Source organism: Quercus suber, unplaced genomic scaffold (assembly GCF_002906115.3).
Source record: "Quercus suber isolate HL8 unplaced genomic scaffold, Cork oak 2.0 scaffold_73, whole genome shotgun sequence".
In the NCBI taxonomy this organism is placed as follows: domain Eukaryota; kingdom Viridiplantae; phylum Streptophyta; class Magnoliopsida; order Fagales; family Fagaceae; genus Quercus; species Quercus suber.
Genome location: NW_027069538.1, coordinates 942,986 through 959,285, shown reverse-complemented (window position 1 = coordinate 959,285; position 16,300 = coordinate 942,986). Strand labels below are relative to the sequence as shown.

The window sequence follows — 16,300 nt, the reverse complement described above, 5'->3', positions numbered from 1 at the left end:
CAACACAACGCCCTGTGCGTGCACCCCACCCCCACCATCCAAACCCCCCCCCCCCCCCCCCGGGCCTCCAGTAGTGGCTTAGCCCTCATCCCAAACAAATCTCAAATATCGGACTCAAGTAACAGGTTTTAAAAATCTTTCTTATTTCTCTTCTTATCACCACAATCTCTGTTCAGTAACTATAAAAATTTTAAAAATTAAAAAAAAAAAAAAAAAAGTTCCAACATATATTGCATTCTATAACATTGGTTTCTGAAGTTAAATTATTCAAATAAACCACCCCCCCCCCCCCCCCCAACCACAAAAAAAAGTAATTATATAGAAATAGATATAAATTGGTATAAATTCATATAACGAGGGATGAGGGCAAAATTGACTGATTAATTTTTACTAATTTTTTAATATAAATGGAACCACCTTCTCTCATTTTCTTCCAAATTCCCATAATTTGGGGAAGTAAAAAAAATAAGGGGTTTATAAGGATTAGAGATCCTTTCAACCCCTCCCCCCTCTTAACCCTACCATTTTCCTTTTGAAAAAAGATTCAAAAACGGTTAAGTAAATCCTTCCTATCCTCTTTCATTTATTCATATATCCATTCTCTCTAACCAAACACATCAACTAATAATAATAATAATAAACAAATAAATAAATAAATAAATAAAAACCAAGTTTAAGGAGTGTTTCAGATGCTACCTATGAAAGGAAGAATTATATGTTGCATTTGTTATGTAATGAGTGTCTCGACACATGGGTAGCACACTTACTCATGTCATAAGATGTGAGACCCACATGAATTAAGATAAGCATTGCAGTTGGATAAGATATCCCCTACTTTGAAAGAGCCTAACTATAATGTATTTCATTCTTACTTCTATTGTTACATGTAATCCAATTCCCATGGCTTTGTTTGGTTGGGGATGAAAAAGTAGAAAGATAGAAAATATTTAATTTTCTCTCGTGTGTTTGGTTGGGAGAAAAGAAGAGTGGAAGATAGAAAACTCTTCTATTTGGTTGAGAAAAAATAATGAAAGAATATAAAAGATAGTTTGTATAAATTTACTTTCATGCCTCTTTGATAATAAGAAACTCTCTTTGTCCGATAGTGCTTCAGATGAGGAAGTAATAGGTGATGAAAAATATAAAGATGCTAAGGTTACACAAGATGACAATGAAGTGAAAGACCTTGGAGGTCTTAAACAGGGGGAGCAACACCCTGCATTAGAAGTACCTCATGAGAATAGGTCTACTGGAGAACATCGAATAGTTAGCTTCAAGAATATGTGTGCTTCTCTTGAAGGCGAATCAAGGGAGATTAAGGAGATCAAAGATAAGATTAGTTATTTGAGATTGAAAAGTATTAACATTGATGAGGTGTTCTCAGTGCTAGTGAAGATAATGAAGAAAGTCAAGCTTAGTGTCAGCTTAACTGACATGAAATTTAATTAAAGAGCAAGATTGAAGATCTCCTTCCTTAGTAGGCTGGAGGGGGAGAGATTGTTGTCAGTCCAGCCCACTTTAGTGGCCAAGTGAGCCACGTGACTTGGAGTCCTAATTTTCCTAGGAGAAGTATTAGGCGGCTAGGGTTATTAACTGATGCATATGAAAGATATATGCTATGTGAAAAAAAAGGGGAGAGACAGTTGTATACTAAAGAGTGAGGTGAAGAGTAGGTGTGGCAAAGAAAAAGAACAACAGCCAAGCGTTATTGTATTTGATGTGGATCTCAAGTTAGGCATAAACTTGAGAGGATATTGCATTGATTTGATAATGGTAAAATCACTATAGCTTTGTGGAATTTGGTGATTATTTTCTTTGGCATATATTTTCTCCATTTTTGCATTTCATAGATTTGGGAATTTAATGTATATTCCCTTTAGAAATAGCATTACAACTCAAGGAATTTTCAAAATAAAAAAGAAACCATCCTTGCCATATTTCTCTCACATGAAAAAATGTCATTCGTGATCAAAACAAACAAATGCATATTGCACTCAAAAAGCTTTCATGCGTAGCATGTAGAGATCCTACTAGTAATCTCCAAGGCATGACATACCCATGGTTCCGTGATTCAGACTTGTTTCCTACACATCCACTCATAAAAATGAATTTACTGCACATCTAACGCATTGCTATAAATAAATACAAACATAATTCTAACTGTGAAATCATTCAGGTTAGAATATATCACTTATATAAGAGATAAAAGGACAGAATACCCAAAGTTCATAAAAATACAGTAACAACGAGGCATTTGACAAGAAAGACCTTACTCGACCAGCCATCTGCATGCTTGAATTGGTAAAAAAAATCCCCACATTTTAGTTCCACCCATTTATCAAACAACTGGGTACCATTTGATTCCAACTTTGCTCCCATACGATATCTTTATTAAGGGCTGTAAAAGTTAATCAGCATTCACAAAGTGAACCACTGTACCACCTCAGGTTCACTCTTTTGCCATGCATACGCTGAATAAATTTAGCAAGGGCTCTAACACATACGTGCTCATTAGAGATTCAATGGCTGTAACTGAAAAGCCTGGAGAGCTCCAATGTGAGTATACTGATTGCAACAGAAAGGAAGCAAAGAATCAACTGCTGTTTAAGATTTTTCAACCCTCACTCCGTGTTAGCATACTTTACGTTATTGCCTCTTGAAATAAAACCATCCTTCCCGGACTGTAATCCCAGGGCATTGGCAAACATTCTCTTTGCAGCTCCCAAATGCTCCTTTTTCAAGTAGTCTTTATCAACTCCATTCCCACTACTTCCATTCTGAGATATGCTCACATGCGGGGAAATCTTGTCATTTAGCTTTTGGGACGTGTTGCTTTTACTTGATGATAATCCACATGAATTTTTATCATTGCTCTTCACTCTACCATAAAAATTCATATTTTGGTGTGATGAGAAAATAGTCTGCTGAGATGCTTCCAATGCATCTGTTTGCCCACAATGCTTTTTGCAATCCCTAATAGTAGCAACCTGATTGTTTGGATTGATTCTGTGGCCCAGGGCATGTGCAATCATTCGGCGGGCAACCATGGGAACATTTCGTGGCTTCCGCTTGACAGGTTCATTAACATCTCCCGAATCCACTGAAAATATTCGGTTACGAGCAGCAAAATAATCTGCTCTTCTCTCCTCAAGTGAATGTTGAAATGAGGGCATATTTGTCTTCAATGCTGAAGCAAATGCAAAATGTTTAGGTCTCAACAATTAGTCATTTAACAACATTGCATGTTCCAGAACAAAATAAATGGATATCAATATTGGACTTGATTGGTCAATTTGTTCATAAATAAAAATAAAATAAATAAGGAATCATGCTTCCAACTGTAAGATGGTATTTGGTTTCCATTAACGATGGATAAAAGATCATCAGACTAAATTTTGCTCCATTACATGGACGCTACAAAATGGTTGACCTCTCCATTTTTTTATTGAACTTGATGTTGAATAAAAGATGAGGTATTTTACTAGTTAATCATAAGGCTTTGTCATTTACTTCATCTATCTGCTACTTCGTTCCCAGGATGGTAAACAAGGATGTGGAGTGTACACTAATACATATACACTTCAATGTACAAACTAATGATTTTGCCAAGTCCACATGCAAACAAAGAGAGAAATCCCTCTGAGACATCAATGGCATGTATTTAAAAAAATAAAAAAATAAAAAAAAATAAAAAAACAAAAAAACAAACAAAAACAAAAACGTTCTCTTTTTTAGCTCTAACCATGAACACTATAGAGCTATCAAGCAGTTTAAATAAGGCATCCAGATGCAAAAAAATGAAAGTTGCAGTTTTTTCAACACCAAAATGCATTAGTTGCAAATACTTCACAACATAGTAAAAGGTGTTTTAATTCAAACTTCCAACTAAAATTATGAGTGCCAACTGCATAAATTTGACTGTAGCTGAGCCTTATTCTTTTTTTAATAACTGTAGCTGAGGCATTTCACATACTCAAAAAGTAAACCAGCATTGCTACCAATTTAACACTATTTTTCACATCTTTTTCACACTTTCAAATTCTTTTTAATCCAATATAGATATTGATAGATATTAGCATATGCTTTCTAAACTTGAGAATAATGTAACTCGTTTCACAAATGATATATATGATAGAGACTGGTTGTCAACAATATTACAGGGGAGGTTCAATAACCCGAATTATGTTTTGAGGACAGGAAAAAGGTTACCTGGCAAAGCTTCTGTTCTCCTCAACAATTGATGTGACATTATTGGAGATTGAGGCTCTTCATACTGCCACAAAATGTCACTAACAAGGATGGAAGGTCTGCAATTGAATATGTAGGTTATTTAGAAAAGACATTTAATGAGCACAGCAAGAGCCCAATAGCTAGACTATTTAATAATGTGCAATATCAATAAATGTTTTGGTTTCAGGCCACGTTATACTTTCGCTAAACTATAGTTCAAAGCTATATATATATATATACAGAAAATTTCATAGATTTTCTAAAATGATTTGCTAGGATCAAACGTTGATGTCTCAAATGGCATGACGAGTTTGGTTGTTATGATGATTTGTATACCTTTTAACACGTCTCCTTTGAGAAAACAAAACTAATAATAATAGTAATAATAGCCTGATTAGATTAGAAATTCAACTCTATATAATTGATTAGATTCCTCGACTGATGCACACCTCCAACAAAATCTATCCTCACCTTAACATCTTTCTATGACAGAATCTACCAATACTAATCTACAATAAGTCAATCCACTATCTATTTTCTATGGAACTGTATACTCAGTTTTTTAAGTAAAAAGATTATTGGGAAGTACAAAAAGGGGTGCAACACAAGTAAACAAGAAAGCCACTTCTGGGGGTGGTTTAGCCTGCCAAATGAATTCACAAGGTGACTTAATAACCTCCCCACCCCCTCTTTTACTTCTAGAGACCGATTAAGTTTTAACACCAAACTTTTGTTTCTTACACAATGACCATGTCATCATTTCCTTCACAACTCTTCAAATTTAGCAAACCAACACAGGTTTAGAAATAAGTTTGAAGACCCTATTTCCAATATTGCACTACCAAAGAAGTGGAATTGAAAAGCACAAACAAAACTTTGGCCCAATCATCATGTCTCTTCCCTCCACCATGCAAATAGAGCCTTCCACCTTATCAATGATGAAAATCAAGACACAGAATAACTACCACCATCAGACCTACAAGAACATTTTAGCTCAATAAGGGTCTCTAAATTGCCTTTAAAAGTAAACAATTAGAACTAGTAGGTCGTAATGGGTATTTTGTTTTGTCAAAAGTTCACCTGTTTTCTTCCAATCAAATCCTCACATCAATCAGAATGGCATGATGCTTCTAGATATCCTCACATCTTCATCCACAAATATCTCATGCCAAGTCTCCAAGACACCTTTTGAGATAAACACAGCACCTAATGAGCACAAAAGAGCAGGAAAACTAAATACCACAGATCTCTTGTAAGTTGCAACTGGGCATTGCATCAAAAGGTGATCCAAGGACTCTCCATCTCTCTTGCACATTATTCAACTAGTCACACTAAATAAGAATTTTACATACAATTGTCAATCATTCATTTTAGTTTTAAAGTAATATTTTTTTCCTATCACTTAGAAGTCATATTTCAAAATTATTTTGTGTAAGATAGTTGTTTGTACCCATGGCTTACAGAAAATTATTAGTTTGTACCCATGGGGTTTTCGGCCCATTAGTTTGTTTGTACCCATTACTCGTTTCTTCATGAATTTGTACTCCGAGCAGTAGGTTGATTGACCGTTTCCAGATTCGCTGGTTTTTCCAATGATATCTAGCGATAATGCGGATTGGCTTGAGAGACCTTTTGAAGAGGCAGACATTTTTGACGTTGTTCAGAGTTTTCATGGTGATAAATCTCCTGGTCCAGATGGCTTCCCAATGGCTTTTTTCGAAGCTTGCTGGGGGATTGTTAAACCTGATCTTATGGCCGAATTTCATCATTTTTTTGCCAATGGTCAGTTTGAGAAAAGTTTAAACGCAACTTTTATTACTCTCATTCCTAAAAAACATGCAGCAAGTGAGATTAGTGATTTTCGGTCCATTAGTTTGGTTGGGGGGGTTTATAAAATTATTGCTAAAGTCTTGGCTAATAGACTTTGCACGGTGATGGGGATATAATCTCAACATCTTAGAATGCTTTTGTGAGGGACAGACAGAGCCTTGACCTTGTTCTTATTGCTAATGAATGTTTTGACAGTAGATTGAAGTCTGGGGTGCCGGGGTTGATTTGTAAGCTGGATGTGTAGAAGGCTTTTGACCATGTAAACTGGTGTTTTCTGCTGCAGATGTTAGAAAGAAGTGGGTTCTCTGCCAAATGGAGACAATGGATCTTCTTTTGTCTATCTACAGTCCGTTTCTCCATCTTGATTAATGGCTCTCCTTGTGGTTTCTTTGGTAACACTAGAGGTTTGAGGCAAGGCGATCCATTGTCTCCATTGTTGTTTGTTTTGGTGATGGAAGCTCTTGGAAGGATGTTGGATAAAGCAGTGCATGAAGGACGCATGTCTAGTTTTAGTGAGGGGAACTTGGAGGGAAGATCCATAGCAGTGTCTCATCTCTTTTTTGCGGATGACATGCTAATTTTTTGTGAGGCTGATTTAGATCAGATTTTGATTCTTCGTATGATTCTTATTTGGTTTGAGATAGTGTTGGGTCTAAAGATTAACCTGGGCAAGTTTGAATTGGTTCCGGTTGGGGTAGTCCATAATTTTGACCTTTTCCTGGTCGTTCTTGGCTGCAAGCAGGGTTCTCTCCCAATGAAATATCTAGGTCTTCCTTTGGGTGCTAAATTTAAGGATAAGTCTATATGGAATCCAATTTTGGAGAAAATGGAGAGGAGATTGGCGGGTTGGAAGCGCTTATATTTATCTAAGGGAGGTAGAGTCACCCTAATCAAAAGCACCATTTCTAATTTACCCACTTATTTTTTATCTTTATTTCCTATCACAAGAGGCAATTCTTCTTAACAAGGTTATCTATTGTAAGAATCCCACCCCTAGCAGCAATCCATAACAAGAAAGATGCCCTTTTAGTTACCCTAACACACCAAATGCTCTTCCAAGGGAAAGAAACAGAAGGGGCGTCCAATAATGAGTTATAGAAAAAGCACACATCAAAAACGCCACTACGAGTCAAGTACCAAATTAGGGTATCATCACCCTCCCCCCTTTGTATTTTGGAGGAAATATGCTCAAAAAAAGAGTAAAATCTCTCCAATTCCCAGTCTTGAAAGTCACAACAGAAAAGTAAGTTCTAGCTCTTACCTCCCCCATCTGGTGTAGTAAAAATCAGATCATAAAGCTGACTTCTTGACCACAGCATAGGCAGACAAGTCCAGATACAAATCTTTCAAAGAACTAGGACCACTCCAAGGGTCATACCAGAACCAAATACGAATACCCTCTCATGCCACATTCACCACATGACCAAAGAAACTCTCTGCACCTTTCCTAATGTTCTCCTAAATCCCACAACCATGTGTCCCTCTAACAACTCTAGTGCACCAACCTCCACTAGTCTCCCCATATTTGGTGGCTATAACTTGAAGCCATAAATGAGTGACTTCATTCCCAAAACGCCATAGCCACTTCCTAAGCAAAGCTTGGTTAAACAGCCTAATCCTTCGGATCCCCAAACCACCTACCTCCACTAGCCAAAAAACCTTTTCCTAAGCAACAAGAGGATATTTAAAAACTTCAGTTGATCTCTTCCAAAGGAAATTCCTCTGAATCCTTTCTAATCTGTCCGCCATAGGTTGCGAAATAGTAAACAATGATAGATAATAAGTGGGAAGTCTCAATAGAGTGCTCTTCAATAAAAGCCTACCCCTTTTTGACAAATATAATCGCTTCCAACCTGATAGCTTTTTCAACATCCTTTCTATAATAGGGCTCCAAATCGAAGAATCCTTATAGTGAGCCACAAGAGGCATACCCAAATAAGTCATGGGCAATCAGCCAACCTTAAAACATAAAATACGAGCCAGAGCATCTAATAAAATCCATCAAGATTTCATCTTTCCGAACCTTCATCAATATTTTAAGCTTTAGACCTAAGCCCTCACCTTTTCCTAGATTTTGGTCAGCTAAGTCTCTCAAAACACCTGCGTAAAGCCCCTTTCTTGCTCCTGCTGCTGTCCGCCAGATTTGATATGAGAGTTCTTTGTCATACATCAATTTGGTATCAGAACTTGTTCCAACATTCCCTATTCATCATTTAACCATACTCTGCCATGTGTTAAGGTCATCCTGACTTTCTTCACCACCTAAACTCATATTCTATTGCCCTCTAAGCATCTTCAACTTAATAATTATTACTAGACTTCATGCTCTTCTTTTAAATTATTAAAAATCTAATCTTTTTGCAGATTGATGCCTCCTTTAACTTCTCAGAAATGCATTCATTCTATAGCTTTGAATTCCATATTCAAAGTTGCAGCCGGATTTATTCATTAGAAGGATTCAATTCAATACATGCCACAAGTGTTATATTAGATTTGAATTAGATTTCGGATCAATCAATTAAAAGTATTCATTCTCTTTTGATAGGTAAAAGGATTCATTCTCTTTATTCATTGGAGGTAGAACCAATCAATATTTCTTTTCTGATTCATCCTTAAGAGTTAAATGCCTCAGTCATGAATTGTTTTTGGTCCAATTTGCAGGAATAAAAAGAAAAAAGTAAAACCCTTATGATAACTAGATCTTTTCTTGCTTTGACATTTATTTACTAAAAATATCCATTTAGCTTCACTAATTTTGTGTGTATGGTACCCAATCATCACTCATTTGTCTTTTTTATTTTTTTATATATAAGTAATGAAAAAAATATATATATTAGAATGAAAAACAAACCCAGTACACTAGCAGTGTACTAAGGGAGAAGTACAATCAATTCAAAATACATTGCTCAAGCAAATCCAAGAGCGAAATACAAGGTGGAGAAAGAAAAGAAGCACTCCAATCCAACAGAGTATGAAGGAAGAGGGCTTTAATTTCAAGGATAGTCCGTTCACATCCCTCAAAACTTCTGGCATTGGGAGAAAAAAATAAATCTTCCCATCGAAAGGCCTTTTTACCATTTTTGAAAGGACAGCATGTAAAATTTCTAGTCAATAAACATAAGTATTCACATACATTGATGTATCTGAGCATCTCTCCAAAACTAAGTGCCGATCATCACCTTCACCAACAGATGTGTGGGAAAATCTAGCACAAATAAATTAATCATTAATATTAACAGAAGAACACGGTATAAGTAATATGTTCTATGTAAGCCATAGAGTAGTTCCATGAGATGAGAGAGATTGGGATGTACTCCATAATCAATTTAGATGTCCTTCAACAAAAGTATCAAAACAATACTATAAATCATCTAGCAAACAGGAAAAATTTGAAAGAAAAATACCCAAATATTTCTGAAAGGCGATGCAAGAGAAGACGGTTATACGCATTCATTGGTTCCAACTCCAGGACACCATCAGAACTGCAAGCCAACATTATTTTGTTAGTATTCTCAACAAAAGCACAATCCAGGGTATTTTTCACATAACTTCAGGCAATAAATCCTAACCATACAACAAGAAGATTTACGTAGCAGAAACAACAAAAATTACATCACCAACACGGCAACACCACCAGTAATACAGATGCAACAAAATACCAACCAAAACTACAAGGTTTTCTCTAGTCCCCACTCGCCATCCATTTGAGCAAAAGAACTGGCAAATTTCATGAGTTAACACAGGCATGGGAGCGCACACACACACACATGAGAGGGGGTGAGAGAGAGAGGCCCTTTCTGGCTAATCAACTAGTGTATAATGGCCAAAAACATGCAAGGCATGGAAGCGCACAAACACACACATGAGAGAGAGAGAGAGAGAGAGAGAGAGAGAGAGAGAGAGAGAGAGAGAGAGAGTCAAACACACACATGAGAGAGAGAGAGAGAGAGAGAGAGAGAGAGAGAGAGAGAGAGAGAGAGAGGCCCTTTCTGGCTAATCAACTAGTGTATAATGGTCAGGCAAGAGGTTTAAGTTAAAAAGGACATATTATTAATGTAGGTCTACCTGGTATCATCCTGAATGAAGCTGACCAAGGCCTCTTCTACTGAGAGAACAAGATGTTTGGAAGGAAGATTGTCCTTGACAAGGAAAGCCAGTTCCTCAACCTATATGTTGGCAATACACAAATTGGTACAGAATGAGAAAAAATTCAAACATTTATTTGAAAACAATAAACAAAAATAATGAAAAATACATTCTAGATTTGTTTTTAAGGAATCTCAAATATTTACTTCAAAACATAAAGGGGGGAATCCTTTTTTTTAATGAATAAAAAAACTTTATTGGAAAGAGGAAAATTCAGTACAAAACAAAAGTGATGAAAAATTACAGCTTTTGATTAAATGCATAAATTCATAAAAATTATAAAACTATAAATAAAATCATAAACATCTGAAACATGTTCAATCTAGAAAAAGTCCAATGACACAAATTATTAAATTGCACAGCCAATGGAGTATAATATTTTTATCAGTCCAGCGAAGTTGTACTAAAACCAAGCAGAGCTCCAGAAAAGTGAGATCAAAGTGTAATTTTTTTATGGAGGAAAAGAAAAGGAAATAAAAATCACATTAACTTGCAATGAGAGGATATCAAAACTTCATTTAAGTTTCCAGTTCCACAACCTGTAAGTACACCCCACAGAGATAAAAGCCCTAGTCATTGGAAAGCAAGTAGGGAGAGAGAGAGTTAAACAGAATATGTTCTCACATGCTTGGCATAGACTATATCCAAATGGATTAATGATACAAAATGAGGTTCCATGGACCATGCTTTTTGCAAATGATATTATGTTTGTTTATGAGACTAGATAGGAAGCTAACTCTAATGTGGACTAGGTAAACTAAAATTGGAAGTTGACTCCAATGCGATTCCTTTATTTTTAATATGAAGTATTTTGAGACAAATAAATTTGTTTGATAAGTACAATTAGGAGACAAATAAATGCGCAAACTTTCCAAAATATTGTTAATAAAATTGAAGCTTGCACCCAATAGCATTGTAGCTCAACTATCTCCTAGTGCTTCCAATAGAGACATCTTGAGTTAAATTCCCCTTCTCCCCTAACTATTGAATGATAAAAAATATATATATAATTGAAGCTTGTATTCCAGAGGTCGCGCTATGATTGGATAGTGATCACTATATTCCAAAAACTTCTTGAAGTTCCTTGATCTTTTTAAATGTAAAATTTTTCCCCATTTTTGGCTTTTTGGCTTTTCCTCTTGTATACATCCTTGTACTAGGGTTGCACCCCTTCTTGCTCTATGTTAATAAAATTGATAACTTATTAAAAAATTTGGAAGTTTGGAGAGATACTTTATAAGGGCACTTTAGGCCAAGTAGGAGTAAATTTGAGTACATAAACTAATAAAGGTAGAATAGAGATGGATGGATACTTCATGATATAATTTTGGATATGATACATGTTATCAACCTCAGTTAGTTAATGAGGATACATGGAGCCAACCCCAATTTAAGTTTTTGATAAGTAATAAAAGTTTTATTGAAGATAAAAAAAAAAAAATTAAAAAAAATTTATGCTTGTTATATTACGAATTATTCCAAAATATTAAATAGTTAGGAAATGGTGAATTTCATCATTTAACCATTATTCTAAGACTACCTCTCATGTGCAAGTCCAAACTCTCCCTTAATAAGGGAGGTCCAACACGTGGAATTTTTAACATTTTAAATGGAAGCGTGGGTGGAGACAGCAATCTAACTTGGAACTTCTTCTCTAATACTATGTTGTCTAAGTAAATGTATTCAAGGTTTTAAGCTTAAGCTATCAAGAAAGGGTGAATTTGACTACTTAACCATAATTCTAACATCCACCTTGCATGTAAGCAAAAACTCCCCCTTAAGAAGTAGGGCTAGGGCCCAACACATGGAACTTTTAACAATTTAAATGGAAAGTAAAGTGAAAACAAGGATTAATCTCAGGGCCTCCTACTCTAATACAAGGTTAAATTACCAATTGTCCCAAAAACTTAAGCTGTTAAGAAATAATGAATTTACTCATTTAAACATAATTCTAACAATGCTTACAATGGTGAACACAAAGTATATAAAAAAATTACAAGAACACTGGATAGAGGATCTAAAAGAGTTTTGGACTCGCAAAATGGATGTACAAAGCGTAAAACCCCATGCCCAAGACCAAATCAAACAAAGTATGAATCAACAAGGGTTTCAATTGATCAAGAGATCTCTCAACATCCTCAAACATACAACTATTCCATTCCTTCCGCACTATCCACATCAAGCATGCCGGCATTAGATTACATACATCCAAGGACCGTTTCCGAAACCAACTTCCAACCACATAATAGAGTTGCTACAGTCAATGGCATCACCCACTACATCTGATCACCCACATAATAGAGCTAACCCATAGGACACACACAACTAGACCTTTAAAACCACACAACTTTACTTTAATAGGACTTCACATGTGAGCCCATAAAATAAGTCTTGAGACAACTTTGCAAAGTAGTAACAAATTAATCTTCCATGGCTGCATCAATGGAAGAAAACGTCTCTCTTGAAAGGGTGAAGACTCATGCCCATAAAGAGCACTTTGATGAGCTTACTGCTTATTTCATGTCCCCATTCACAATGTCGGTAAGTGTGGCATAAAGGCTGGCAAAATTACAATGTGATTTCCTTTGGGAGGCATGGGAGAGGGTGGGAAAATTCATTTGGTCAATTGGAAGTTGGTGTATTCTCTGTTGTGTGTAGAGGCTTGGGTATTAGGAAGTTGTGTACCTTCAACTTTGCTTTGTTAGGAAAATGGCTATGGCAGCTTCACTAATGAGATTGATCACCTTTGGAGGTGCTTGGTGGTGGTGAAATAAGGAGAGCTAGAAGGAGGTGGGACTTCAAGCTTAGTCAATTACTCACAAAGGATTGGAATTTGTACTGGAATTAGGGCAGCAGGAGGATTAAATTAGAATTCAGGGCAGAAGGAATGTGTGGTTCTAGTTTGAATTATGGTGAACAGATGAGGTATTAAAACTTGAAAGATTATTTCTGAAGTTGTTTAAAAGTGCATAAACAAATTAGCAAGAGCATGTGATTATCTGGAGGTTAACAAGGGTTACAAATTGGAATCCTTTTTTTTTTCTTTTTGATAGGTAAAGAGTTTATTGATATCTTAAAAGGGGAACACCCTAGTACATAGGGAGTGTATAAGGGGTCAAACAATCAGGAACAAAAATTACAAGCATCTAAGAAATCAAGAAAAGATAAAAATGATTGGTTCCGCAAAGCAGCCAACCAATCCATTAAAGTTCTAAAGAAAAATAGTTTCAAGTCTGATATGAATCTCTCCTTATCTTCAAAGCACCGACTATTTCTCTCCCTCCAAAGGCACCACAATAAAGTAATGAGGAACCATCAACTATATATACCCATTTTGATGACAGCCAAATCTGCCTTGCCAACATGCTAGAAACCCCACTATAGATTGTGGCATAACCCAGCTCATTCCAAACAAACCAAACACCATAGTCCACATATCCATTGCAACCAGACAATGAAGAAAAAGATGATCAACCGATTCACCATTACACTTGCACATATAGCACCAATCCAATATCCAAACTTTCCTTTTTCGTAAATTGTCAATCGTTAAGCATTTCCCTAAAGCAGCAGTCCAAACAAAGAAAGCTACTCAAGAAGGAATTTTCTGTTTCCAAATGCTTTTCCAAGGAAAGCAGTAGTCATTAGAGCCTACTAAGAGATTGTAATAATCCTTAACCGTGAAGCCCTTCTCTCTGTCAGATTTCCAGCACATCTTATCCTCACCACACCCTTTCACCAAAGCACCATATATGGTATCCAGAAAACCGGCCAGTGCCTCTAGTTCTCGAGCATGCACACCTGTAAGGAAACTTATATCCCAAAACAGGGTTCCGTTATCAAACTTCATAATCTCAGCCACACTAACATCCTGATCTCGGCAAAATCTAAACAATTCAAGATAGCTAACTGCAAGAGATGTTTCACCACACCTACGGTCTTGCCAAAATTTCACCCTAGACCCATCCCCAATATCATATAGAATGTGGCAAGAAAAAGAAGGCCGTCCTTGACTAATATTTTTCCACAAGCCAACACCATATGGACCATTAGTAGGCCTAGTACACCAGCTACCCCATCCACAGCCATATTTCACTGCTATCACTTGCCTCCAAAGGGCAGCCCTCTCCATCCCAAATCTCCATAGCCACTTCTCAAGCAAAGCTTCATTAAAAAGTCTTACCTTTCTTATCCCTAAACCACCCGAAGCAATGGGAGTGCAAATAGTAGCCCATTTAACCAAATGAAATTTTGGTTCATCACCAATGCCACCCCCATAAGAAATTCCTCTAAAGTTTCTCAATTCGGTTAGCCGCAAAAGTAGGAATAGGAAATAAAGATATAAAATAAGTGGAATCCCAATTTTGAGAAGCAAGAATAGGAAATAAAGATATAAAATAAGGGGAATCCCAATTTTGGGAGGCAGGTTCAGGATTGGGACTTGGAGTAGATTAACACTCTTTTCAATTTGTTACATTCTTTTTTATTAGTAATTTTATTGAAAAGGAAAAGGGACGGTCACATATAAAAGATATGAAACAATCCCTTTCCAAAGAATACAAGCACAAAGACTTTTTTTTTTTTTTTTTTTTTTTTTTCTATAAAATCAATGAATGACAACAGAATGCCACCGAAGGCAGTCAACCAATCATACAAGGACCTCAAAAGAAACTCTTTGATTCCAAAATTAGGCTGTTCAACACATCAAAAAGCATCCTATTTCTTTCGAACCAAAGATTCCACATAACATAGTAAAGTATGGCTTGTGAAACCTTAGCAGCCCTATGGAGATGGAATCATCGTTGCCAACATTACATGAGCTCAATCACAAATTATATTATCACCGAAACTATCCCAAACAATGCAAAAACAAAAGACCAAATATCTGTTGTAATATCAATGAAGCAGAGAATGTGCAACAAATTCCCCACTACTTTTACACATACAACACCAACCAACAATCAATAAGTGCCTCTTGTGGCGATTATCAATCGTCAAAAATCTCCCTAAAGTTGTTGCCCACACAACAAAATTCCACATTCCATGGCACCCTAGCACCCCAAATGCTCCTCCATGGAAAATAGTGGCCTGTGGAACCCCTAAGGGCATTGTAAGATGACATAACCTCAAATATCTAACTCCTTGCTGGCATTTACAAAGCTTGATCTCCACCATAAAATGAAGGTATATTCTATTAAGATAGAGAGTGTAATGAAAGACAAAGCTGGTTTGAAGCTAAACATGCACAGTAATTTTATTTCCGATCTTATTATGAGGGTTTGAGAAGGGACTTATAGTACAGCTTTTCCTTGGAAAATTATTTAGAGAATGATGACACTTAGCCACCTTCAAATGTGGCATTTTTTGTATGGACAATGGCTTTGGGGAAAATTTTTACAGTTGATAATCTCTTATTAAGATAGAGGTGGGCACGTGTGTTTATGAGCAAACCAAACAGTGAGACCAGAAACCATTTTTAATTACATTGCTCATTCACTAGGAAACTGTGAGCTTTCATATTTGTGTTGTTCACAGTCAATTGGGTGATGCCAAAGTAGGTTGAGGAGCCACTGCATTCCTGTAGAAGGAAGTCTAACTCTATAAAAGCTGGGGTTTGGAATGATGTTCCATTACATATCATGTGGACTTTATGGTAGGAATGAAATAGGTGGATGTCTGGGAGGGAAGAAGTGTCAATTTTGTGAATAACAAATCAATGCTTGTCAGCATTTTATTGAGCGTCATCAGATGAAAGCTGACCTTTTTGCATTGTAGACTAAGGATTCATTGCATATGTACATGATCATAAGTGTACACTAGACAGCTCACAGTCGAGTATCAAGTATATAGCTAGTTTACTACAACTGTGCCCCTGATCCCAGTGTAATATTATTTCTATCTATACATCTTTACCCATCACAAAAATAAATAAATAAATAATAATAATAATAATAATAATAATAATAAAACTTCATATGCACAATGTGGATTTCCCATTAGCTATTATTTTTATTTTTATTTGCTGAAAAAAGAAAAAAAAAACATTTTCATGTTCATAGAAAGGCACAATCTTTCTTCTGTGTTCTAAACCAAC

At 36.1% G+C, this 16,300-nt stretch overlaps 1 protein-coding gene across 1 annotated transcript; it reads right to left on the bottom strand.

The window, feature by feature from the left end:
* Positions 1–2,099: 2,099 nt before the first annotated feature.
* On the bottom strand, positions 2,100–10,255 carry LOC111986477 (uncharacterized). The gene is made up of 5 exons (XM_065773322.1): positions 10,126–10,255; positions 9,465–9,542; positions 9,194–9,265; positions 4,210–4,307; positions 2,100–3,187 (listed from the first exon to the last, which is right to left on the bottom strand). Exons 2-5 carry the CDS (start codon positions 9,512–9,514, stop codon positions 2,622–2,624), a joined length of 786 nt encoding a protein of 261 aa, XP_065629394.1. The 5' UTR covers positions 9,515–9,542; positions 10,126–10,255; the 3' UTR covers positions 2,100–2,621.
* Between the last annotated feature and the right edge of the window lie 6,045 nt (positions 10,256–16,300).